General features: G+C 41.4%; 1 protein-coding gene across 1 annotated transcript; it reads left to right on the top strand.

Moving 5' to 3' along the window:
• The first annotated feature begins 178 nt into the window (after positions 1-178).
• On the top strand, positions 179-27,513 carry PTP4A2 (protein tyrosine phosphatase 4A2). The gene is made up of 6 exons (XM_065421880.1): positions 179-255; positions 13,303-13,970; positions 16,013-16,105; positions 20,199-20,329; positions 23,651-23,725; positions 24,842-27,513. The coding sequence occupies exons 2-6, from the start codon at positions 13,875-13,877 to the stop codon at positions 24,948-24,950; spliced, it is 504 nt and encodes a 167-aa protein (XP_065277952.1). The 5' UTR covers positions 179-255; positions 13,303-13,874; the 3' UTR covers positions 24,951-27,513.

Raw genomic sequence — 27,513 nt, 5'->3', positions numbered from 1 at the left:
GAGTGTGCGCGGGCCATGCCATCGCGCGGCGCGGCGCGAGGGGGTTGTCTGTGCGAGGAGGAGCCGTTTCCCGCGGGGGAGCCGGCGGACGAGGCGGGCTCACTCACGGTCTCTGCGGCTCCAACCGGCCGGGCTCGTTCGTCATTCCCCCTCTGCCGGCAGAGCGGCTGCCGCCGTCGCCGCGCCCCCTCCCTGCCCGGTGTGTGGGAGGCGCCGGGCCCGCTCCGACGGACACGGCCGCGCTCAATGCCCAGGGTGAGGAGCCGGGGTCGGGCCGCGGGGAGGGAGAGGAGGGGGGCGCACCCAGGTGAGGAGGTGGGGGCTGCCTGGGGGGGGGTGTGCCCCGGAGCCTGGGGTATTGGGGGGGCTGGTGTGAGGTGTTGGGGGGGCTGAGGGTTGGTGAGGCCCCTGGGACCTTAGGCCCTTGGGGTCCTGGTTACCCTCCCGCCTGTGGGGGTGGAAGGAGCCGGGCCCCGGCGGGGGCGGGGGGGTAAAGGAAGGGCTTTGAGCAGTTGCTGGTGGGGGTGAGTTGGGTGACGTGGGGGGCAGATTGCACAGGTGTGTCGGGGGGGTGCTGGGGCAGTATGTGCTAGGGGAGGTTGAGGGTTGTACAGCCCACATAGGCCCTGGAGGGAAGGGGAGGCTGGCCAGGGCCTAGTGGAGGCATGGCATGGCGGGGCGGGGGGGAGGGGGGGTAGATGTGGGGATTGAGGTGCTGCGAGAAGTGGTTTGTGTGTGAGCCTATGGAGTGGGTTGTGCCTTGCTGAGTTGTGCTGGTGACTCCTCCTGTGCCTCCTTAGCATGATTAGTCACAAGCTGCTTTTTCTCTCAGGGCATTTTCAGTTGGGGGTGGGAAGAAGGTTGCCTTTTTCAAAAACTCCTGTGTAAATGGAAAGTGGATTGTGAACCCCCTGGATGAACAGCCCAGGTTCTGACTCACAACTGCAGTAGTAGTGTTAAAAAACAAAAAAACAAACAAAAAAAAACCACTCTGTGACTCAAAGTATAGAAATGTTTGACTTCTATAAGCCCAACTGATGGAAAGAAATTATCCATTTTATAGATTGAGAGCTTGTCAAGAGGTAGGAATATAAATATCGGTGAGAATGCTATGCTGGAATGCATTTCTATGAATGTGCATGTCTTTTAATGAGACGTGGCTCTAGCTGCAAATCTTCTGTGTGCCTCTAACAGAAATAGAGGGTCGACTTCAGAATTCTTAATTACCTCTAATTGTAAGTGTCAGTTTTCAATTCAGAAAGTGGGAACTTATGTTTTCTGTATCAGAACGGTGACCGTAGTCTGTCTCTCAGTTCTTGCCTCTGTACTTTGCCCTGTTGTGGAATGCTGCGTTGGTTAACTATTGTGAGGCCTCTGGGAGAGGACTTACTAACGTACAATTCTGGAGACTCCCTCTTCTAGAGAGAACCCGTATTGTAGACCGCTCATATAAAGGCAATTTGTTTTGTATTGGGTTAAAATGAGAGAGTCTGTAGATGAGCAGAATGATTGATTAGCTACTATAATACTATTTTAGCATCTGATGGTTTCTGCAAACTTTAGGGGTGGCACTTTTGGATTGCTTTTGAGGGGGAAGTACGTTGTCAGTTGTAAGCCATGCTAACCAGTGAATTAGCTTTCTTTGTTATGTATAAATGTATTCCCTATTATAATCAGATTAGTCTGGTACTTTAGTCACTTGTTAAAGAGTTGAAGAAAGTGCAGAATGTCTCCATGTAAATATTACTGTTTGAACACTGAAAGTGCAGCACCTTAGGGCTTGGAGATTCAGGGTTAAGGTAAATAACACATAGGAACATAGGAGTTGCCATGCTTGGTAAGACCAGAGATCTGTCTAGGCAGATATTTCAGACAGGAACCTCATAATAGACAATTTAAAATATTGTAACCATAGAGGAATTTTTTTTCTTATCCCCATCTTAGTGGATGATTTAAGCATGATTTTTTAATATATAGCCTAATTTTAATCTTTTTTAATATTAAACATCTAAGCCTGTTTTTAAGCATACTAAGCTCTGGTGTCAATATCGTATCTTTTGGCAATGAGCTCCATAGGATAATTATGCTGGGTGTTTTTTTTTAAAAAGTTTCCTTTTATCAGTATTAAATTTGTTACCCCCTCAATTTCATTGGTGTCTCTCTGATTTATGAGAGCGTATATCAGTAGGAGTACTGGCTTTTTTGCTCTGATCATTGTTTTGTATACCTCTGTCATGTTCTCTTGTTTCCATCATTTCTACTCTAAACACTCATTCTTTTAGGTCTCATATACAGAAAATCTGGCTATGCCTGAAAGCACTGTGTTGCTCATCTCTTTGAATTTTAACAATTGCCTATTAAAAGCTCATTTTATATTTACTTATAAATTTCAGTGGAGATTGAACATGGCTCTTAGTATGTGCGCCCTTGGCCTTTAACTTTCCACTATACATTATCAATTTTCCAGTAGAGACGTGGTAAACTCATAGGCCTGGTCTATGCTAAAAAGTTAGGTCAACCCAGCTATGTCGCTCAGGAATGTGGAAAATCCACACCCCTGAGCGATGTGGTTAAGCCAACCTAACCTATAGGTGTAGACAGGGGGGATGGATTACCTATGCCAACAGGAGATCACCTCGTATCAGTGTAGATAGTGTCTATGCTGAAGTGCTACAGCGGTGTTTCAAGTGTAGACAAACTAAAGTGAGATGAATGTGGTACAAGAAATAGTTTTCCTACTCTAACTTTATTTACTGAATAATATCTTTACTCTCTTTTGCTTTAATGCTGTGAAAACACCACTATGTTTGCTTCCAGTTTGATGGGTTAGTATTTCTGATTTGTGTTATTTGTCATTTTGAATCTTAAAAATATATATATTTGGCTTGTGTATTGCCAGGGAAGTTAATTTCCTGGTTTTCCAAAATATGGCACTTGATGCAAAAAAATTTCACACAACTTATTTTGGAATGGGCTGTTAAAACATAACATAAATCTCACTTATATATAAGGCGACTATGTAAAATGTCATTTAAGGTCATTTTAATTTTTTTCTTTGCAATTTAAACACAGTTCTATATTTTGAACACACGAGCTTTTAAGCTCATCACGCTTCATTAGGTGGGCCCATTGTTTTTGATTATTTTGAAATTGTTTTCACTTTTAGGAGCCCAGATGGAGTTGTTTGGGAACTGTACTTAAATAATATTTAAATATGGCTCCTCTCTGAGCTGGTTTTAAACATGAGGATTGTTAAAAACAAAAAATTAAAACACTATTTCCAGTTTCACAGCTGCTTCTGCCTCTCAGCAAACAGAAACTTCTTTGGCATAAAGCACATACTCAGTAGATTATCTTTGGAAATCCAAATGGAGTATCTGCTCACTTCCCGCTGCTGAACTAGGCATAGAGATGTTTTCTCTTTCTTGTGTTAAACAGTGCCTGTGCTGTTGGTTATATTAATTGTTTGAGCTCTCTCAAATTTGGAAAAGGCAAGTGTTTTCTCCCATCTTCACTGAAGTTTTGATGCAAGATTAGTGCCAGATTGGAAAGAGAGTTGTCTTGTGAAAAACACCTGACTGCTTTTATTTTCTCTTGCTAAATTGACTCCTTAGACTGAATATTTGATATTTGTCTGTCTTATGAAGCAGAAAATTGAGGTAAACCTGCCTTGTTTTAGGGCAGAGAACAGAGTGACTTGGCTCAAGCAAAAGGAAATGAGTGAGTCATCAGCAGAGCTTGTCAGCAAATTGGTAGGGAACTCACAGGGGTGGGTGGTAAGGAACTGTAGAATTTCTTGACTTCTCCCCTCTCCAGGCACGTGTCATTACGAACAAGCTTCCTTTAGAGATTACGTTTAAGAATTGTTTCCAAGAAACTATAGAACTAGCATTCTGTTCTCTATACAGTTAGACAGCGTATTCTAAAAAAGAATTGTCGTTGAATTGAGTTCTTGAAGCTTCAGTGTTGCACGTTTGTCCATTGTGCTAAACGTGACTAGATTGGAGAAATCTTAGAATCCTGATAAAATCTTTTGCTTACAAAGCACCTTTTGAATCCAGCAGAACCCCCAAGGCACTTCAGAATGTACCTGTATGGTATTAGGGAGACAAGGTAGGTGAGGTAATATTTTTTTTTTTATTAGATCAACTTCTGTTGGTGAGAGAGACAAGCTTTCAAGCTAGACAGAGCTCTTCTTCCTGGGTCCAACATGGCTACAACTACATTGCATGCAAACTGTGTAGTATTAACATTTCTCACTTCCACCGCACATGAGGTAGAATGTAGCAGCCCTACATGGGAACAGGAAGTGAAGTGTAATGTAGTCAAGTTAAATTACAAAGGAAGTCTAGTTAGGCCACAATATAAATGAGAATTGGAATGTTTCTAGGACACAAGTCTTGTAGCACTCTACCTCCTCCCCCCCCAAAAAACAAAACAAAACTCCATGTCACCTATTGCAAGTATGTAGGTGTAAAACACAGGAATTAAGATTTTTATGAGCGGGAAGGAAAGAAAGCAAGTTCAGCAGTTCATGACTATTAAGTAATCTCATTAAAAGAATATCAAATGTAGAATTCAACTGAGAACAAAATGAGCTAACATAAACTGGATTGCAAGATGCTGTTCTCACAAATACTGAAGGTATTCTTTTAATATAGACTAGCAGGTTTTGCTTTGTATCCTGTGCACTAGGTTATTTTGAAAGGTGATCCAACTAACTTTTCCCAAAGTATCTGTGTCTTGCAATCCTGGGAAGCTGCAGCTGTTGCAATCTGTTTAACTGCCTTGATGTAGCAAGGGAAACACTTGTAAATGTAAGTTTTGGAAGGGGTGGTGAAGCCAGGAAGCACCTTATGATTGTTGATACTTGCTTGTCAGGAGGACTGTTTTGCTAATCTTGTGCAGGATAAATACAGAAGTATAAGGATTTTGCACAGTCGAAGGACTTGATTTAGGTATCAATCCATAGTAAAGTAGGTAATCTCTAAGTATAAAATCAAACTTAAATGCCATTGCTAAAGTTCACACATTTAACATTGCCTTCTGTCTGTCAAGTCAGAAATCGTATTTGACTGTTTTTGGTTCATCTAAAAAAATAAGTGACTATGATGTAGCATTTTTTAAAATAAAACTTTAGAAGCTAATATAGGGGTCTTCTTCCATCTGTTTTTAAGCATAACTCTTGCAAGTTATACAATATTTTTGCATGTCATTTAGCTAATAAAGATGTCTTTTTAGATCGTATCAAGTGCTATGAGGCTATTATAAAGGTGTCTAAATAGCAAAATGAATCATGTCAGTGCAAGGCCTACTCTGGTTTGTAACAGACCAGTCACAGCTCACTGTAGTACTGAGGTGTTGGATGCCTTCTTGCCTCTGTCACATAATACTTAATGAAATTATCCATAAGAAGACAACCTAGTTGCAATGTTTTGGTAGCCATTCACGTTCATCTTCCCTCTTTCTGAAGAACAGAAACTGGGAATCAAAACTACCTCAGAATTGTTCATTTTGTGGCATTCATTGAGGTTGAAGCTTGGTTATATTTTCATTCTGATCAATCATAATGGCCAGTCAGTGCTCCCAGGATTAAGTGCCTGTTGATATCTTGACTGGCAAAGTGAAAGATATTTAAATTTACTGTCTGGATTTAGGGGCTTTTTGATCTGGATAATAGGGTTTTCCTTAACTCCTTAAAAAAAGGTTATTTCACGGATATAAATTGTTCCCTTACATTATGGTATTTAAGAGTTTGGGGGCAAATGTGCATATAGACAACCAAATAGTCTTTAGATTCTTATTTAACTTGGCATACAGTATAGTTTCTCAAAATATTCATATATTTAACACGTAGCACAATGGGTCTCAAACTTTTTTTTACTGGAGACCCCTTTCACATAACAAGCCTCTGAGTGCGACCCCTCCTAATAAATTAAACACCCTTTTTAATATATTTAACACCATTATAAATGCTGGAGGCAAGCATGGTTTGGGGTGGGGGTTGACAGCTCGCGACCTCCCATGTAATGACTTTACGACCCCCTGAGGGATCCTGACCCCCAGTTTGAGAACCCCTGACATAGCATTTCACATCTTTAAATCATTCTTCAGACATTAAATACAAAGCTTTACATCGGGGTAATCAATAGATGGCCCATGGTCCAAATCTGGACCGCCAGAGGCTTTTCAGCGGATCGTGGGGTGTGCCAGAACTTGGGGCTTCAGCACCATGGGAGTGTGTGTGTGGGGGTGCTTCAGACTGGCATGCCTCCCACAGGGCTGAAGCCCTAATTCCTGTTGGGGCTGAAGTCCCAAGTTCTGGTGCACTTCCCATGGGGCTGGAGACCTGGCGCACCAGGACTTAGGGCTTCAGCCCTACTGCAGGCACGCCGGGACTCAGGGTGGTGTTTGACAACAATTATCGTTGTTTGAGTTTTTATGATTTTCTCTGGAGTCTGGACCTTGACTATACCTCGAACAAGAAATTTGAACCTTGACACACACAAAATTGACTTACCCCTGCTTTCCATCTTCAAATCATTCTTCAGATATTAACTAAATAAACAGTTACTGCCCCCAGGGGATTATTAGCCCCATTTTACAGATGATGAATTGAGATAACAAAAATAAGGCCTGGTCTATGCTTAAAAGTTAGGTTGACATAGTTACAGTGCTCAGGTGTTAAAAATCCATCTGTGTAGATGCATCTAGGTTGATGGAAGAATTCTTCTGTCAGCCTAGCTACTGCTGCTCGGAGAGGTGGATTACGTACTGCAACGGGCAAACTCCTTCCGTCGCTGTGGGAAGCATCTATGCCAGGGGTCTCAAACACGCGGCCCACGGGCCGCATGCGACCTGCAGGGTGATTTTCTGCGGCCCGCGAGCCCCTCGCAGCCCCCCCGCCCTCCCCCAGTGTTTACCGGAGCGGCGGCCGGACAAGCACCGGGAGCAGGGCAGGCTCCCTGCCCTGCCCTGCGCAGCTCCGGGAAGAGGCTGGAATGTGGGGAAGGGGGGGCGGAGGGGCTGTGTGTGGCTGTTACTTTAGGCAGAGCCCCCAGCAGCTCCCATTGGCCAGGAACGGGGATCCGCGGCCAATGGGAGCTGCTGGAGGCAGTGCCTCAAGCAACAGAAACACACAGCCCCTCCGCCCCATCTTCCCCACGTTTCATCCTCTTGCGGGGGCTGGGCAGACAGGCACGCGCCGGGCCAGATCCTGCCCCCCGAACCCTTCCTGCAGCCGAACCCCCTGCCCTGAGCCCCCTGCCGCACCCCAACCCCCTGCCATACCCTGCACCCCAACCCCCGCCATACCCTGCACCCCTCCTGCACCCCGACCCCCTGCCGCACCCCTCACCCCTCCTGCACCCAGACCCCCTGCCGCACCCCTCACCCTTCCTGCATCCCAACCCACTGCCCTGAGCCCCATGCTGCATCCCTCCTGCACCCTGACCCCCTGCCGTACCCTGCACCCCTCCTGCACCCTGACCCCTGCCCTGAGCCCCCGCCACACCCTGCATCCCGACCCCCTGCCATACCCTGCACCCCTCCTGCACCCCAACCCTCTGCCTCACCCTGCACCCCTCCTGCATCCCAACCCACTGCCCTGAGCCCCATGCCGCACCCCTCCTGTGCCCCAACCCCCTTCTGTACCCTGCACCCCTCCTGCTCCCTGACCCCTGCCCTGAGCCCCCGCCGCACCCTGCACCCCGACCCCCTGCCATACCCTGCACCCCTCTTGCATCCCAACCCACTGCCCTGATCCCCCTGCTGCACCTTGCACCCCAACCCCCTGCCTTGAGCCCCCTGCTGCTCCCTGCACCCTGACCCCTTGCTGTACCCCTCACCCCTCCTGCACCCCACACCCCAACTCCCTGCCCTGAGCCCCCACCACACCCCACACCCCTCCTGCACCCCCTGGGGGCAGGGAGGGGGCAGAGTTGGGGTGGAGATATTGGGGAAGGGGTTGGAAGGGGTGGGAAGAGGCAGGGCAGGGGCGGGGCCTCATGGAAGGGGTGGAGTGGGGGTGAGGGGGAAAGGTGTCTGTAATGTGGCCCTCGGGCCAATGTACTAGTCCTCATGTGGCCCTTGTGGTCATTTGAGGTTGAGACCCCGATCTATGCTATGGTGCTATAGCAGCATAGCTACAGCAGTGTACCTCTGCTGCTGAAGCGCCTGTAGTATAGACATGGTCTAAATGACTTGCTGGAGGCCACCCAGTGAGCTGTTGTAGAGCCATTACTAGGACTCTGAGTTTCTGACTCTCCGTCCCACACCTAATTCACTAGAACATATTGTCTCCTTTGTGTACTGTAATAAAGACATCAAACTTTGTGGATGTTTCTCTTATCCTGGGAAAAGAAACTTGGGTAGAGTGTAACTCTTTGATTTGCTGTTGAATGGGAGAAGTGTAACCTCAGTGACCAGATGTTGCTGCAACTCCCAGTATAGTTGAATAGAGTTGGAGGAGGCTCCTTCCTTTCAGAGCAATCATTTGCTTGAAGAATGTCAGAATGGGTAGTTTTAGAACAATAAAAGAAAATGTTCTCTCCACCAGAGATTGTTGTGCTTCCATAGTGCTGTCATGATGCTAGGGACTCTCCTCTCATGTATTATTGCATGATCACTAAACTGCTGAACTGTCCCATCTATTTAAACAGCTTTATCAGGTCCTCAAGAGTAAGCAAGTTAACTTTATAATTTTCCTTTTTGATATAACTATTCTTTCTTCAGGCCACTGTCTAAAAAGTGTCAGTTGACTCTCAGTATATGCTTAAATGGAAAACACTGTTTCTGCCTGAAAGAGGACCACATTGCTCTTGCTCAAGAGTTTACAGGTGCTGAACAAGTAATTTTTTTTACTAAGTACATCAGAGCTGTAGCAGACTGTAAGACATCACAACTAATCTGTTTGCTTTGAATTCTTGAAATGTGTACAAGATAAAGTTGTGACTAGTTCTCATGAATTGACAGGTGCAAGGACTTAACTGTGATGTATTAGCTGGAACTCTTCCTTCTGGGGAGAGAATTTATAATGTAATCCTGTAATTATTAAACTGATAAATATTCCAAGGTTCATTCTAGAAATCTGAATTTCAGTCACTTAGAATAAAAACTGTTAGGGTTGGGTAAGGTGACTAAAAGCATCCCTGTTCTTGCCTCTGGCATCCTAATTAAAAATGTATTTTTTTTGGCTTTGAAAGCAACTCTTTAAGGAAATAATTGCTGTTCTGCAGTTGATTTTTGACTTGGTGTCAGAGAAAAGGTAATTGATTGTGTGGGCCATTTTGATGTTTTAGTTCAAGTGTTAGGCTAGTGACTATAAAATGTCAGTTTTGCATTTCTTATATTTTCTGCCATTGGTTAAGGCTATGTCTTTAAAAAAGTTGCTGTCACATATTTCTGTAGCTTTAAGTGCTCTTATTTTTATGTATCTTTTTTCCCCTTTAGCTTAAGGGTCTATTTTACCTGAAATTATTCATAGTGGATAAGACCATGCTGGTGAGGTTTGCCTTGCTCCCACTGGGTAAAGCTGAATTCCTTGTCTAGGGGTGAAAACTTGGTGCTCGTTACTCCTTTGTACAAAGATTGGTTATGGAAGTTTATTATTCAGAACTTCTTTTCTGTCATTTTTACATGAGGAATATGTTACTGACTGACTTTTTGTGTGCTAGACAACTTGGCAAAATCTTGGACTGTCATGGTGATATCAGAGGAAGCCCAAAACCTGAGTAGTAACTGTCCCAGCTCAGATTTCTGCCTACAGTCATCACACTCCTCCAAAGATCTTGTTAAAATCCTCCAGGAAAGGAAGCATCAACCTGACTTTTCTCTGCTTAAAAACAAGCAGGAAAAAAGACACTGTAGTGCTAAACAGAGCAGTAAAAGGCACACTTCCTGTTTTGCTTAGCATTTCACCCTTAAGTGTGCCCATCTAGTTTGCTTCCAGCAATGGGGTGAGTCTGTGTCTATATACTTCATGGCAGAATTAAACTTGTTGCATCTTATTGATGTAGTATAAAACATCTTTCATGTGACTTATATGTGGCAGGAGTGGATGGTACATCCCTCATTACTGCAAACTTGGATAAGATTGGAAGTGACTAAAAGTTCTTACCGTTAAATGTTTGGTTGCCTTTGAAATGAGCTTGTGGTTTCAGACTAGTTCCTACTGGATTATGTCCCATCCCCAGCCTGGCCTGGCTCCTCACCCCTCTGCATTTCAGTCAGATCTATGCTAGAAACTTTTGCTGGTTTATTCATGTTGGTTACAGGTGTGAGTTTTTAACGACATTTCTGTACTGACAAAAAGCCCTAATGAGGATGGAGATTATACTGGCACAAAAGTGCTTTTGCCGGTATCTTATTTTGCCATGGAAACTAACAGAGCTCTGCCAACAAAACCACTTTTTCTGATGCCTGGCACCATAGTAGTTCTGGCTGGGAGGAGCAGCAATTGCAGGGAAGTCTGCTCAGCCCTTGCAGCCATGGACTGGAGCATGCTCAGTGCAGACAGTCTTCAGTGAATTTAGGTGCCAAACTCTAAAGTCTCTGCTGAGTGTGTATGAACTGAGAATTTTCATAGTCTTATAACTTGGCCTAATTTTGGCAAATTTTAATGGGGATGGCAAAAAGCATCTTCGTTACATGAAGGCAACCTCCTTGCCAAATGTCAAGACCCTGCTCCAAAGTATGAGGTGCAAAAGCTTCTCGGCAAAATGGCTATACAGTTTTTCTAACATGAACAAAACCTATTTTCCCCTAATCTCTTTCTCAGTAATGATTGAATTATTTTATCTGAAACTTCCCTCGCACCCAACACCCTCCTCTCCTCGCGCCCCCCACCCCCCCAAAAAAATCAGCCTGAGGTAGGCAGGCAGCCAGCATGGAAAATTTCAGCCCGAATGGTTGAAGTTTGGCAAAGTTATAAGCAACCGAAAGCAGGGTCTTAGAAGTATTGAGCAATCTTAATGGTGGCATTACCAGTTCAGCCTATAATAATTCCATACTCTTACTCCATTGTTTTAGGGCTGGTCCACACTGAAAACTTACGTTGCCATAGCTATGTCTCTAAGGGGTGTGAAAAATCCACACCCCTAAGAGATGTAGTTAAGCCGGCTAACACCCAGTGTAGACAGTGCAGGGTCAAAGGAAGAAATCTTCTGTCTACCTAGATACCGCCTCTCACTGAGGTGGATTAACTTCAGTGATGGGAGAACCCCTCCTGTCGCTGTAGTGATTGTCTACACTGAAGCACTCAGGGTGGATTTGATTTAAATCACTAGTCAGGAAGACTCAATTTAATCATGGTTTTCTACATAAAAGTGCATTCTTGTTGGTTGTTATAACCTTAATACATATTTTTCACAACTCAGAGATAGATGTAGGTTTCATTTTTAGAAGGTACACGCTATACATTTTTAAACAGTGATTTATTTTGAAAACTTTGCAGATTAGTTTTACAGCTATATCAGAAAATGAATGATTGTTTGGTTATTTCATGTACCAAAGGTAATTGAAGCAGATAGTTCACCTCCCAATGACTTTATAAATATCTCCAATTCAACAGGTTAATCATTAGTATTTGGAGGAGTTTCTTGCTATGCTGTATTAGGAGACAGACAGACATTTAAATTGTTTTATTTAACTAAAACACCAACTTTAAGTATTCTGGATTTTTTTCTTCAACCGCAAACATATAATATTTTAACAAAACAAGCATATGTCCCTCGCTTCTCACATTTTTTTCTCCAGACTACTTATCCTTGTCCAGATCTATTCCGCCCCCAACAATCTTCTATTCATTGAACTTTTTGAAACTTGTGCACTTTTAGAGAGGTAAGGGATTGATTCTGTGTACACAAATTTGCAGACAATAGGATTGAGGTCTGTTATTTCTCACCTCTATATATTATTTATTTATTTAAAAACATTTTTGCTGTTAACAAGCACGTTACCTCTGGAAACACAAATCCACAGTTTGGTAACTGCAAAACTAAGCATCTCTGATGGTATCTTCTAGACTGAGCCCTCAGTCCCATTGGGTAGATAGAAAGATTAACCTAAATAATCTATACAGAAGCCTGTGGAACCCCATAAAAATGGGTCCCTAATCCATGAACTATTTGAACTCATTTACAAAACTTTTCTTAAACATGACATGAATATATTGTCTCATATGATAATTAGAATTTATAACCCCTATTCCACAATGAGATATCTTTGACCTATAATGTATCTTAAGTAAAACTATCTTTAGGTTTTTTCCTCAAAAAGCATTTTATCAAAAAAAAAATCCAAATTAAATTAAAAAAAAATCCATTTTTTTTAAAAAAATCATTGATTTTTATCCACCCTGGAAGCGCTACAATGGCACAGTTGCAGTGCTGCAGCTGTGCTGCTGTAGCAGTTTCAGTGTAGACGTAGCCTTAGCTGATGAATGTCCTAACTTTGGTAAAATCAGCATTGATCCAAAGTCGAATTAGAATTTTGCTGTGTTCCATTCTGTTGTGTGTTCTGAATCCTGCTTTACAAAATGTTAGCAGTGAGTTGTTCTGCTTCTTTTTTGTGCTATTCATATTTACTTGAGGGAAGTGATGATCTGATTAGTGAAACTCTGTTATCTAGCCATTTTGAAACTGAACTTACATAAATAGCTTATGAAAGGTAGGCTGATTTACAGATTAAGAACATAAGAATGACCATACTAGGTCAGATCACTGGTCCATGTAGCCTAGTATTCTGTCTTCCAACAGAGGCCAGTGCCAGATGCTTCAGTGGGAATGAACAGAACAAGGCAATTATTTAGTGGTCCATCCTCTGTCATCCAGTCCCAGCTTCATGCAGTCAGAGGTTTAGGGACACTTAGAGAATGGGGTTGTATCCTGGACCCTCTTGGCTAGTAGCCATTGATGGATCTATCCTCCATGAACTTATCTAGTTCCATACAGATTGTTTGGCTGTGGAGAACGTCTGCTGCTTTCTATTGTAGATGTTTAATTATGAGCTACCTGAGTGTATGATGATGCTATTTCATCTTTAGTTCTGGTATTTTTGATTAACTGAGATTTTGTAGAATATTTGTCATCCATCATGCTAAAAGAGAGAACATAATACAGGAATGCTTCTTGGTATTACAATAAAAGATGTTCAGTGTACATCAAAGTACTTTCAAAAGCAGGCTTGTTTGTTTAACGCTTAATGCTTTAATTATGTTGAGGTTTCTGGGTGCACTGTATTCAATAGCACTGTACAATCAGAAGCAACAATCCCTTTTAAATATGACATTTTTCTTCTTCTTAGGTTTTCTGTTGGAATATACGTCACACATTTATGGCGATTCTGAGCATCAGGGCAGATTTCTGCCAGGCCCAGCACAGCACCCTGGCTGACAAGTGAGCGTGTCCTACGTACCATAATTACTTTGCCTTGAAGACTCCAGACACAGTGGTCACCCTCAAATATATGGGATATCTTCTGCATATTGGAAGCATATTCCTTTTACTGACTCAAGCAAAACTAAGCATCAAGAAAACAAAGTGGAGAGAAGATCTGTCCTTATTTTTTTTGCCTCACCAGTGCCTAAATGTAGTACAGGCTGCCTAGTCTTGCATGTTGTCAGAATTTTTGGAGTCTGAAGGATACCACCTGCAGTTATTGAGGCCTAAATTGAATTCAAGTGGATTCTAAAGCAAACCTGGTTTTCTTGAAGTGAAAAATCTTAAAGAACAAACAAGTCAATAAAGATAGTTCTGATCGAGCCCAGGCATTTTAGTGGTCTTTTTAATGTTTTCTGCTGTGAAACGTTTCAAGGGTTATTGATTTTTTTTTTTTTTTTTTTTTTTGCCCCCACATATATTTTTTTGTTTGCCATTATGAACCGTCCAGCCCCAGTGGAGATTACTTATGAGAGTATGCGTTTCCTGATCACTCACAACCCAACCAATGCAACCCTCAACAAGTTCACAGAGGTAAGGTAGCCACATACTGTCGTATGTTCCCCCCCCCCCCCCTCGTTCCTTGTGTTTTGAAATTTCTAAAGCGGCACGAGAGACACATCTCCCAGATCCACCATGGGTGATGCCATCAGAAATACCCTTTATACTTAATTAAAGCATTTTTTTTTTTTTTTAAATCAGGTACTTTGTTTCATTCAGCTGTTCTTAAAGTTCTCCTGACTGTAAGAAGGAAGCCTTTGGTGATTTCCTTTCTTCAAAGTCCTACATCTTTTGACTGAGAGAGGCCGGATGGGACTCCTTTTGGAGCCCATAAAGCTCACTCCTCTTAGGCTCAGTCTACAATCAAAAGTTAGGTTGACCCAGCTACATGGATCAGACGGCATGAAAAATCCATGGCCTGACCAACACAGTTAAGCCACCCTAACTTCTCGTGTAGACAGCACTAGGTTGGCAGAAGAATTCTTCCGTTGACCAAACCACTGCCTCTCGGGGAGCTCGATTACCTGTGCTAATGGGAAAACTCCTTCCGTTCGCATAGATAGTGTCTATGCAGAAATACTATAATGGCGCAGCAGCTGTGCCGCTGTGGCATTTCAGGTGTAGACAAGCCGTATTACTCTGCCATCCCCATAACTTGCCAGGTGACTTAGCATGTTGTCTTTACCTTTGTTGTCTGATGTAACAAAATGTACTAGCCCCAGAGAGCCATGGCTCATCTTCTGGCTTTTGAATAAGGATCTCTAGTGGTTGATTAATCTCTTTGGCCTTTTGACTAAGATCAAGTGTAATATATATATATAGAGGTCAGACTTTAATTTAAAAAAAAAAAAAGTGATTCTCAAACTCCCCTTCTAATCCCAGAATAGTTAACTATTTCTGGTAATGGAATTAGTAATAACATTTTTAAACTACGTCTTTAGACTAAACTGAGATGAATGGAGTCACTTCCTCTGTACATTGGGTCACATCCAAATTACTGTAATTGAAACCATAAGGGCTTAAACACTTTTTAAAACTGAAGCTTAAATTTTGCAGTAATAGATGGCATCACCAGAGAAGTACTGGTACAGCATACCACTAGATCCCATCTTGTTGCAAACAATGGCATATCTTCTTATAAGTCCTTTAGGGAGACTAGATCATGCCCTTGCAGGGGGAAGATTTGATCTAATAGATCTCTTCCATTCTGGTAAGATCTTGTGATCCGACACTGAGCTTTCATATCAACATGATTCCACCTTTCAGGAAGATGTTCTTTTTGTCAGCAGTCAGCTCAGATACTAATGATTAATTTGGACTGAAACCCTGATTTTTTTCCCCATTGATGTGATGTTTTCATTTTATTGTTATGAATTATATTTCTAATACCTTGTCCAGGGGCCTAGAGCCTGGGCTGGACAGCGCATGTGGGGTATTAAAGTGTAAAAATAAAATTTTGAAGAGCCATTCCTGGTACAGGCACAGGAGGAAATGCTGCTTGCTGTTTGATCTTTCAAAATGAACTGGGGCAGCTTTAGTTTGATCTGATTATTTATCTAGCACGATGTGCTACTTCTAGTGCGTTACAAGGAAGCTAGAATATGGTTCTGCATGTGTTCTGTTCCTCTCTGTTTCAAAATGTCTCAGCATTGCCTGAGGCAGACAGATCCATGCTTCTATTTCAAGAGAAAAAGAATCTGCATGCAGGGTATAAGTAGCTATTTTAATTTTGCTGTTGCAAATGCATGCCTATAAGGCAGTTTTCCCACGCTGACCTCCCACCCTAGGTGAGACTGACACAGAGGTATTTCCTATTCCTCTTCTCCCCCTGGCCTTTTAACCCTCATCGTAATGTCTGTCAAGACCACATCCTTCCAGCTTAGAACTGGATGAGACTCTTGGAGTTATCCTTGCTCCTCAGTTATCTAGTCTCCTCCATGGAACTGTAGAGCAATGTACACTGTCATTGATTCAGCATAGCATGTTTATTTGGCTTTGTTAAAGTTGAGAAAATGCTCTAATTCCCCATTCTGGGAGTATGCTTCATGTGTTTGCTTTCCTTCTTGTTCTTAAAGGAGCTTAAGAAGTATGGAGTGACAACCTTGGTGCGAGTTTGTGATGCCACGTATGATAAAGCTCCTGTTGAAAAAGAAGGAATCCAAGTTCTAGTGAGTCTCTTTTAAAATTCTTTTTACAATTCTCTTTTAAAATTCTTTCTGAACTGAAAAATCATTAAATGTGAATCAGATGTTCCAGCACTGTTTCGCATTCATGCTTCTGCCTGATAATGACCCAGGACTGTGTGACTACTATAACAATTGAGAGTTCACTTTGATATGCTTGTTCAGTAAACTGCTTGTAACTTTGTGAAATACATCTGAGATATTGTAACTGTGCTGTTTATGGTTAGATTTGCACAATGAAATCTGGTATTGTTTGGTGTCTCTAGATTGATTTTTCGTTAGCTGCGTGAAGGCATTAGGGATGAAGGCAGATGTTAACTTTTGAGGCAGTGCATAGTATATCAGATGTGACTTTTCAATATAATAAAAAGGCTGAAGTGACTCATCAGTCTCTCCACTGTGATCCCAGAAGCTGCACCTTGCTTAACAGTTAGTTGTAGGTAGTCAGTCTTCTATTGCCTCTCACTTTTGTGGCTAGAGACCATGGGCAATTTGGAGGAAAATCCACACAACTCTGCAGAACTTGTATTTGTGGGATATGTTCTGTTCTGTTTGATCCTACTCTTAAACGTATATATGACTTCAAAAGAAAAGGCTCAGAGTTATTTAGAAATGGGTACTGTCACGCTCTGATTTCAGCACTAGGTTGTGGGGAGCCTCCTACCTCACTGCAGCATTGTTTCTCTGCTGGATGATCCTCCCTGCTCCAGCACAACCATTAGCCATAGTGTTTCCAGAGCAAAATGAATGAATTATAGCAGTCAGTTTGCTCTGCTGGGAAAGCAAACTGCCCAGGACAGCACAGGTTCATGAGCAATCCTATTTCTACCAGAGGTGCAGTTTCTTTCCTTCTACCTCCATATTTCTGTTGAAATGCATATGTATAGCTGTCATAAAATTCCATAGGAGTGTGACAGTGTTTTGGTCAAAATGACTTGTTTACAGGTGAAGTGCATACACCATGCTGACTGGAAAATGGGCCAATGTCAATTATGGTGCAGAAGAGCCAATTTACTTCTGCAGTGATGACCAAATATCCATTTAGGAACTTGTATTGTACTCAGCACCATGATATTTGAGTGTCTTACAAATTCTAAGTTATAGACACAGGATCCTGTATGTTTGCCACACTTGTCCTTGATAACTAGCCTTCTCTCTGCATTCAGTATGTAACTGCTCCTAGTATACTCTTGTTGCAGGAGAGCAAAACAGCAGAGGGAACAAGTCCTCTAGACATCAGACAAGGATAACAGAAAACAGGAGGTGACAGAGAAGATTTGCTGCTAATGTCATACTTGAGCCAGATGATTCCAGCCATGATAGTATCTTCATTACTTAATACATCACAGTGGTGTTTTGGCATTTAAGAGTGGCTCTGAATATTCAACAGCATGACCCACAACCACTTGTCCCTCTTGAAACCAGTTCTGTCAAAACAGGCTGCTGTCACCATTCAGAAATGGTGTTATATTACCAGCTGGCTGAGAAAATGACATGCCACTATTTAAAGCTAACATTTGTTTACAAAAATAATGAAGATTAAAACCACAGCCTGACAGAGATTAGCATCTGTTATTTAAAACTGTTGAGGTCAAAAGCCTTATGAAACTCCTGAAACAGAGCATTTTAGCAGATCTTGAGTTCTCGCCATGATATAAGGTAATATACTAGTAAGAGAGACAAAGATGGTGGAATGTGGCAGCTAGTGAGCCTGCTTTGACAGATGGCATAGTAAGAAAGCAGGGAACTGGAGAATTAGATGCAGCCTGTTTGAACTATACGTGTTGGTAAACAAGTGTATGCAATAAAGAGATTAAACTAGGGAAATAGGAGGCTGGAATGGATAATAGTATCTTTGGGATTAATGTACCAGATGACCAGAGGATAGCTAATGTGATGCCAATTTTTAAAAAAGGCTCCAGAGGCAATTGCAGACCGGTAAGCCTAACTTCAATACCAGGCAAATTTATTGAAACTATAGTAAAGAACAGAATTATCAGACACATAGACGAACACGATTGTTGGGGAAGAAGTCTGCATGGTTTTTGTAAAGGGAAATCACACCTGACCAATCTACTAGAATTCTTTGAAGGGGTCAACAAGCATGTGCACAAGGATGATCCAGTGGACATAGTGTATGTAGATTTTCAGAAAGCCTTTGACAAGGTCCCTCACCAAAGGCTCCTAAGCAAAGTAAGTTGTCATGGGATAAGAGGACAGGTCCTCCCATGCATCAGTAGCTGGTTAAAAGATAGGAATGAATGGTCATTTTTCAGAATGGAGAGAGGTAAATAGTGGTATCCCCCAAGGGTCTGTACTGGGACCAGTACTGTTCAACATATTCATAAATGATCTGGAAAAAGAGGTAAACAGTGAGGTGGCAAAACTTGCAGATGATACAAAACTACTCAAGATAGTTAAGTCCAAAGCAGACTGCAAAGTGTTACAAAGGGATCTCACAAACCTGGGTGACTGGGCAAGAAAATGGCAGATGAAATTCAATGTTGATAAATGCAAAGTAATGCACATTAGAAAACATAATCCCAACTATACATATAAAATGATGGGGCCTAAATTAGCTGTTACCACTCAAGAAAGAGACCTTGGAGTAATGGTGGATAGTTTTCTGAAAACATCCACTCAGTGTGCAGCCGCGGTCAAAAAAGCTAACCAAATGTTGGGAAGCCTCAGGAAAGGGATAGATAAGATAGAAATTATCATATTACCTCTCTATAAATCCATGGTATGCTCACATCTTGAATACTGCATGCAGATCAGTTTGCCCCATCTCAAAAAAGATATATTGGAATTGGAAAAGGTACAGAAAAGGGCAACAAAAATGATGAGGCGTCTGGAACAGCTTTCATATGACTTGGACTTTTCAGCTTAGAAAAGAGATTAAGGGGGATATGATGGAGGTCTGTAAAATCATGACTGGTGTAAAGAAAGCGAATAAAGGAGTGTTATTTACTCTTCATAACACAAGAACTAGGGGTCACCAAATGAAATTAATAGCTAGCAGGTTTAAAACAAACAAAAGGAAGTATTTCTTCACACAATGCACAGTCAACCTGTGGAACTCTTTGCCAGACGGTGTTGTGAAGGCCAAGATTAGAACAGGGTTAAATAAAGAACTAGGTAAGTTCATGGAGGATAGGTCCATCAGTGGCTATTAGCCAGGATGGTTAGGGATGCAAAACCATGCTCTGAAGTGTACCTAGCCTCAGTTTTCCAAAAGCTACTCTAAACAGAAAGCATAGATTCCAAAAGTGAATAATGATCTAGTGAAAAAGGTTTGGAAATCATCTCTCTCATAGAATTCTTACTTATAGCCATGTTCATATTATACAGTACGATTCAGACAGTTCTTTACTTTCTTGACAATCTTTCATAAGGAGGGGAAAAAATCATAGATGCTGCTCAGTTATTCACTTTTCCATTTATTTTTAAGCACTGTATTTTGCATATGAGTAAGAGGAATGTGTTTGTAATTGTGGATAATACCTAGGGTAGGTATAAATGCCTCTTCCTAATCAGATGCCATGCATTGCAGTTGGACAAGCTGATCCAGTGGAATAGTTGTGCAGCAATCTTTTCAGACTCTTCCATGCAGAATATACGGTACAAATAGTATTTTGAAGTGGTGTACTTTTAGGCAAAAGTCTACATAGTTCTCTTCATCCTCCTTTATTCAGATTTGTTTAATTACAAAATTTCAGTGATATTTCAAAGACAGTTTAGTTTTTCCACAAAGTCCATTCTACAACTGAGTCGTTAGTCAGCAATTTCCATTAGATCAAATTAGCTGATTTTTAGTGAATTAGCTTTTAATTTAAAATGTTTAAGGACATTTTAATGTTGTTGAGTATTATATTATGGTATAATTGAATCCATATCTGGAATCCTAGGGAATTACATGTTTAATAGCTACAGTGTAGAATTTGGATGTTGACTGAATAAAAGCCTGTGCCGCCCCCTGCTCCTCTCCCACTAGCCCTACTACTGATTGTGGATTGCACTCTCTATCAATGTGTAATCCCTGCACAAAAATTATAGCTAATCTTTTCTTCCCCCGAAGGACTGGCCATTTGATGATGGAGCGCCACCCCCAAATCAAATAGTTGATGACTGGCTAAACCTGTTGAAAACCAAATTTCGTGAAGAGCCTGGCTGCTGTGTTGCTGTGCATTGTGTTGCAGGATTGGGAAGGTAAGTGTTGTGCTGTTTTGGTTTTGTAAGGGATTCACTTTAGCACGTACATAAACTAGTTGAAGATTTTGTTCTGGAAGATAGCTGCATTTATTCAGTTACAAAACAAAAACAAAACACCCAAAAAACCATGTTTAAGTAACATCAACAACTTCACACCATCACAATCAAAGAAGCTTACTACAATTTTAAAATGGTAGGTGACATGGCAACTGTATCTCAAAGCTCTTGTTTCATCTTGGATTGTTTGTTCGCAGTAGTTGATCTGACAGATCATAATGGTGCCAGAAGAATTAGAGAATCTACTCAGTGAAAAATGCATTGCATCTTTCTGCTAAAAATCTCTTGTGCTTTTTGACAAACCTAATGTATATATGCAGTATAAACCAAATACATTGTAGCTTAGGCCCAGAGCAAACAAGGTTCTGAATGCCTTCTATTCCATTGACTTCAGTGGGAGTTTGAGATTCTATAAGCACCTTATATGATTGGATTCTTTTTTGTTGCCTTCCAAATATTCAAAGCCATTGAATAATGTTACGAAATATTGGCATGCAAAATGTCACTTAAAAAGAAAAAAGCTATCTTTTATCTATTGATGCATGAAAGTCCCAAACTAGTTTTTAAACTCTTACAGTTTTGAGGTTGAGACATTCAAAAGCAGACCAGAGCAATTTTTTTCACTTATAAGCACCTGAAAAGAGAGGTTCACATTCCTGCAGCAGTGTGAATGCTGGAATAATACATTGATACATAGCAGGTTAAATAGCCTTTTTGGTGGTTAGGGGACCCAGTGAATTGTAATTTGCTCCATCAGCCTTAAACTGGCTTTCCTCAAATTGGTAAATCAGGATATTGGTTCTGTCTCTCTTTTTAAATCCCTTAATTCTTGGCTGTATCGCCTACCCCCAATATACAATTCATACATCTATTTCCACAGGGGCTACAGATTTCGTATTCATTTTAAGACTAGGACAGGTATTGTTTGAGATTGTAGTGTTGTTTTGTTACTGACAGCTAAGCAAATTGTCATGTGTGTGCCATTTCCCTCTCTATTTTCCTACCTCCCATTACTCCACTCCCCGCACAGATCACATCACCTTCCCTCCCAGCCTGGGAAGGGAGTGCCCCAAGATTATTCCTGATTTGTGGATTTCTATAGCATCTAATTACTAGGACAGCTGACAAGATTATTAATGACCTCTTCCAAAATGTAAAAGCTCTAGTTTAATATGTAAAATAAACTTGTGGAAGGTGGTTTTGGACAGATTGGACTGTCATTTAAAATTAGTTTTTTGAATCATTTAATCAGAGTTCATAAGGTAATCAGGGTCAGGCTAGTTCAGTACTTGCATGAGGGAACTCTGAGATGCAGCAGAATATAACAAATTCAATGGGTGTAACTCCTGTGTTAGTACTGGCTACCATCCCAGCATAATTCTAGGGACGCTGTTCTGTAGGAGTTTCCATTTTTTGATAAAGACCCAAAACCAAGGTCCATTGTGCCTGAGGCCCCCCTGGTACTTCCTGGTGGAGTATTCAATCCAGGTGTCTTCCTGGCCATAATCCAATTTTAGTAATCATATATTGTCTCCTAAATTTCCTCCTTTGTTTTCAACCTAATATGCTATTCACCACCTCCTCTAAACTGTTGTACATTAGTGCTATGTGCTATTTAAAAGTTGATCTGTTTCACCCAAGGTGGCTGGATTTTAGTGGTGGGTAAAGAGAGATCTCTCTCGCATATGATTTCTTTGTGGGTCCGAAATGCAATTTCCTCCTTCTCCAGGAAGGAGTCACCATGATTGCGACTAAAAAGAAAATTCAATTCTTCAGTTAATTGGGAAAGCTAAATAATAGAACATCCAATCTCTCAAATGTAAACAAATAAGTTCTGTAAACAAATCGTTACTTGTCCTACATGCTGGGAACGAAGAGATAAATACTTGAGATGCTTTTGTGATGGGGGTGGGAGCCATATAAATCCTTAACTGGGTATAATGAAAACACAGAAAGGTGGGATAAAGAAAAATCAAGAAGAGTCATGTAAGTCGGGTTGGTTGGTCTTAACTTGGTTCTTAAATCCATTTCTTCCCCTAGGGGAGAGGTGAAATGCTAAAGCAGGGAAAAACCAGAGTAATGCAAAAACCTGGCAATTAACATGATTTGCTACTCCGTTCTTTGTCTTGTTTCTATGAGGATTTTTTTGGGAGGGGGAGCAGGGTGGAAGATGACCACATATTGTAGCTCAATTAAATGATTTCAAACCCTCCTGTTTCTTGCCCAGCGTTAAGTCAAAGTGTGCTGACAGTTCGACATCTACTGTTATTACAGACACGAGTTTTTAGATTTATTCATTCAGAATGACCTTTCTGGTTTTCCTCTTGGGTTTCCTTTTTTGTAGAAAGAAAAAGAAGAACATCTCAAGTTTTGCTTAGGCCCTGGGAAGCACTACATTTATGCTGCTGGGGAATCAAACCTCAAATGTTGTCTGTTCTTCTACTTATATTTTTAAAGTGCATTTAGTGCTTGTAGGGTTTCAGACTGACAGCAGTGACAACTGAAGTTGTGTTTACCCAGGTACTGCACAGCAGTGACATTGCAAGCTGCCCTGCCAGAGTTGCTCAGTTTTGTTCCTGATTAACTGTAAGGTCAAGTAGTTCAGTTTACAACCTCTGTTCAATCCTTGACCTCTCCTCTGCCACCAAGGTGCTAGTGTAAATTGTGTGCTAGTGGTAATATGAACAACTGAGCACTAGGAAGTGGACTCAGAGCATCATCTCCCTTCACATAGCACCCCCGAACCAGCCATCCACATATGCTCCCTACTCAGCTGAGCTGGTTTCAGAATAGCGACCTGCAGGCGAAAATCTTATTCCATTGCCCCTCAAGTCCTACATATAACCTAGCAAAAGGAATAAGTATCAATCTTGTCATTTCAAAAGCAGGGCATCTCTTTAGTCTGTATGGGATTAAAGTTGTGTTGTAACAAGAAGTTAAATGTACCAAAGATGAACCTCAAATTTATTTATGGCCAGCAGAGTACAAAATTGTTTTATAGTAAAAAAGTAAAGAATAAAAATCCATTATTACTATTTCATGGCAGACACTGAAGGAGCTATTGATTTTGGTGCTGGAAGCAGCGCTGTCTGCTGAAGAGAATTTTACATTAGATGCTGCAGGCAAATGGCTTGCTGTAGGAAAAATATTTAAAGACAGGATACTTAAGCTGTTTGTTTATAGACTAATATGATCTATTTTGAGGGGTTCAATACATTGGTTCTCTAGACTGTTAAAATAAATACTGATTTCTCTTCGTAGGGCCCCTGTCCTAGTTGCACTGGCTCTCATTGAATGTGGAATGAAGTATGAGGATGCAGTTCAGTTCATAAGGCAGTAAGTAAAAGTAGCTAGCTCTCCAGCACGCTTCCCCTCTCCTATGTCTGTCTATGCAATTTATCTTTGTGTTTTAAGAGCAATGTAGAATTAAGGCACTGGTTTGTGACGCAGTGCATTTGGAGTGAAAGTAAAATGCTAACAAAAGAACTTACAGAATCAGTTAATAAAATTCCTGCTTGAGGTGGACATTGACAAATTACTAAAGAACCAAAACCAAATGTAGCTTGGCCAGGTACCATAGCAGCATGATGTTCTAGAGCTCTTGGGCCAAGCAGCATGATCAATCTACAGCAGGAGCCCAAAGATCAGGAATCCTGATGGTGTCATGTGTGGAAGGGGCATAGTCTACTCAGGAACTGGTGGCAGCCATCCAACATGGAAAACAGCAAAAGTGGTGCTTGAATGAGAGAGAGCATAAAGTTCTGGGGTTTTTGTAATAGCACCAGATCTTTAAATGAAGCCCACCAGGTAGGAAGATACTATACAACCATGTGCCAAAAACATGTTTTGTGTTGCTATTGGAGCTCCAAGGTCTTCAGCTGCCTCCCTAACCCATCTCACTGTCAAGAGGACTTCCTTGGTCCTCCTAAATTTTCTTTCTTGATTTTCCTCTCACTACTCTAGCTTTACCTCTTTCTTATTAAGTTAAATTATCCTCTTTGTTAACTCCCTTCAAATATTTGTATTTGGTTGTCATGTCTTCACTTAGCTAATACTACACATGTAGACATCATGTTAATCTTCAAGGGGAGGGTGGAGTGCCCCTTATGTCATTCAGCAACCACTTCTGCTTGTAGGAGAGGCAGTGGACTCCAGGGAAACTAAATCTCCCAACCCAAAGGCATGCTATAGTCTGCTCAGTAAGATGAGGGATGGAAGCGTTTTATAATCCATAGATTTGACTAATTCAGCTCTACAGATCCCGAGTTTCATGTCCCAGTTGAGATCTCCTTTCCTAGAGGAGGCAGTGGATAATGAAGCGAGCCAGATGGCAGTTCTGTGGGGCTGGAAAAACCTTGCAGTGCGGCGAGCGGCTATCTACTTTGAAATATACACAATAACTGAAGCCGTACTTTTGCAATTGATATGACGCCTTCATTCTGTTTATTTTAGGAAAAGGAGGGGAGCTTTCAATTCCAAACAGCTGCTTTACCTTGAGAAATACCGACCTAAGATGCGATTACGCTTCAAAGATACCAATGGTCACTGCTGTGTTCAGTAAAAGAAACCTTAAACGAAGGCTGAAGTTATCATGGCTGTTTTCTGGACTCTTGTCACCTGGAAATGTGAATCTGGAATCAAACTACGTCATCAAATTAGTGGTGGAGTCAGTGCTCCTCAGCCTCTGTCCTAATGGTGGTGATGATTTAAAAAAAAATAATAAAATTAAAAAAAAGAAACATTTCAGTGAAGGATTGTTTTCTCCTCAAGGTGCAGTTTGAATATCTGCCAGGAGAAAATCAGTTTCTGAACCTTCTGTATTTTTAACTTTTTTTAAAAAAATAAAAGAAAGTGAAGTTTATGTCTAAGGAAAACCAGCAGAGCATTGGGTTTTGCAGAAACCATTTTCTTGGTTCGGGGACAGTGCTTCATAGTTAGGTCCTGGCATGTGGAATTTCCTTTGGGACTTCCTTTTTTTTTTTTTAATTATTATTATTATTATTATTATTTTTTTTTTTTTAATTAGTTTTTCCCTCCCCCTTTCCTTGCTGGGAGCTGGCAGACAGAAATAAGGAGGAGCCTTTGTTGCTGTAGGTGAGCAGTCTGACAGCCTTAAGTCCAACTGGGCACTCTTCTAGAAATATAGTGGTGGTTGTGTTGTGTGTCTATGTGGTATTTAGACTTTGCAAATGACAGGATGTTTTTGGTAGTTTTCTTTAACTGAAGACTCTCTCTAATACACTTGGTGAACCTGCTAAAGGCCTTTTCTAATTGGTGGAGGTAGTATTTTTACAAATAATGCTCTGTGTGCGTGTGGGCACGTGTGTGTGTGTGTGCGCTTGACTAAATCGTATTTCTCCAAAAAACTTGGCTGAGAAGTTAACTTTCTGCTAGTTGGGTAGAAAAATTATATCTTGGTGGAGGAAGATTCAGACATCCATAATCCAGAAGTGTCCTAGTCAACTAAAGGAGATTCCAGGCAGGGAGTTTTTAAACTCCTCTGTCCTAAGAAACAAAAAGGCTGTTGTGGTCATTGTCCAGATTATCTCTGCCTCTTTGAACATAAACCAGGACTTGAAGGGTCTCATTGGTACTGCATGTGAGGCTCAGGTAGTATATATGCAGTTTGGTCTCTGAATAAATGCCTGGTTATGGGTATTTTCCCAGACTGGTCCTCATGTACAGTTCAGTTTAACCACTGATTGCCTTGTTCTTTTTTTCTTTACCAGGCTCTTTCTGAGAGAGAATCACTGGTTACACACCAACAATGCCTAATGTGCATACACTGTCAGCAGGCCGTAATTTACGGGGTTGGGAAAATGCTGATTTTGGGGGGCAGGGGCTGGAATGTATTGTTTGTGGACCAGTGCAGTATTTCCTTTGCAGAGTCATTGCTGGGTTCAGTGCACTAATCAAGACTAGTCATTTGCACTGCCTCTGAGAGGTAGTTTCAGTAAAACTGGTTTTACCAAATTAATTGTAATGCCAGCTTAGTGTTCTGCCACATTAGTGATCGTGTGTGCTTTCAACTCAACGTTGTGTTTGTAATATTGGTCAGCCGCTGAGGACTTGGAACGCAGGTTTAGGATCGTCTTGTCCTGTGGTCTCTTGCTGTGCAGCACCAAAGGCTTTCATTGTCTGTCCCAGCAGCAGTGCCAGCAAGTGCAGACTGGTACCCCCTCTTTAGTAATACCTCAGATGCTGGTTATGTGAACTGCCTCTATACGATATTTTCCTATTCCAAAGTTTTGTTTTAATTTGTAACCTAACCAAAACTGCATCAACACTTTCAGAAAACATATAATGGATTTTAAAATTCTGTTTCTAGAAGTGTGTTTAAGTTCAAACAAAAAATGATGGTACTTAAAACCTTCCCACTTAAGGACATGCCAAAAGATCCCTTTGTAGGTTCAAGGCTATAAAACACTGCACCCCCCCCAAAGCTCAGATACTGTACCTTGACTCGAGCTGTATTAATGTAGTAACAAACTCCTTCCTGCCTTAAAATGTGTAATGTGCTCAATTTTTGTGTGTGTGTTGTAGATAAAGGGGGCGCACAAGTGTGCATGATGCTAATTCCTACATGTTAGGAAAAGAATTGGTAATGTTTGATTCTGCGCAGGGGTACATACGGCTGGAAGCATCTAATATTGGCCCTTTCCCCTCTGAACAACAAACCAACATTTTAATTATTCTCAGAATTGGATTTTTGTTTCTGCGAAATTAAAATCTTTGCTTTTGAACTGAATAAAGTATTGATAGCTGACGTCGGTTTGACAAATGAGAGAGATGTTGGACTGGACGGGGAAAAGGGTTGTAGCCAGATTGAAAACCAAAGCCCAGACCCTTTAAAAGAACAATAAAAAACCCTATTTACATGCTCTGTGTATAACTGCATTCCTCCTAGTTTTACTTTGATTTATAACAATATACTATATTAGCTTGTACTATGACCCTGCAACCTTAACTGAATTGAGAAAACAGGATAAAGTCACATGGGTGCACAGACGCGTATACAGTGTAGACATGGAGTGTGAGGGGCTCGATTGTGACCGGGGCCCAACAGACACAATAGCTGGTTCAGCACTTGGACATAGTGCAATAAAGTTCTTACTGTAAATGGC

Source organism: Emys orbicularis, chromosome 23 (genome assembly GCF_028017835.1).
Source record: "Emys orbicularis isolate rEmyOrb1 chromosome 23, rEmyOrb1.hap1, whole genome shotgun sequence".
In the NCBI taxonomy this organism is placed as follows: domain Eukaryota; kingdom Metazoa; phylum Chordata; order Testudines; family Emydidae; genus Emys; species Emys orbicularis.
The sequence above is the reverse complement of the archived record's forward strand: the minus strand, read 5'-3'. Positions and strand labels throughout refer to the sequence as shown.

Coding starts and splice junctions, on each gene's coding strand:
- PTP4A2 (XM_065421880.1), top strand. CDS start 13,875: ATGAACCGTCCAGCCCCAGTGGAGATTACTTATGAGAGTATGCGTTTC. Junction 13,971..16,012: donor CCCTCAACAAGTTCACAGAG/GTAAGGTAGCCA, acceptor TTGTTCTTAAAG/GAGCTTAAGAAGTATGGAGT. Junction 20,330..23,650: donor TGTGTTGCAGGATTGGGAAG/GTAAGTGTTGTG, acceptor TTCTCTTCGTAG/GGCCCCTGTCCTAGTTGCAC.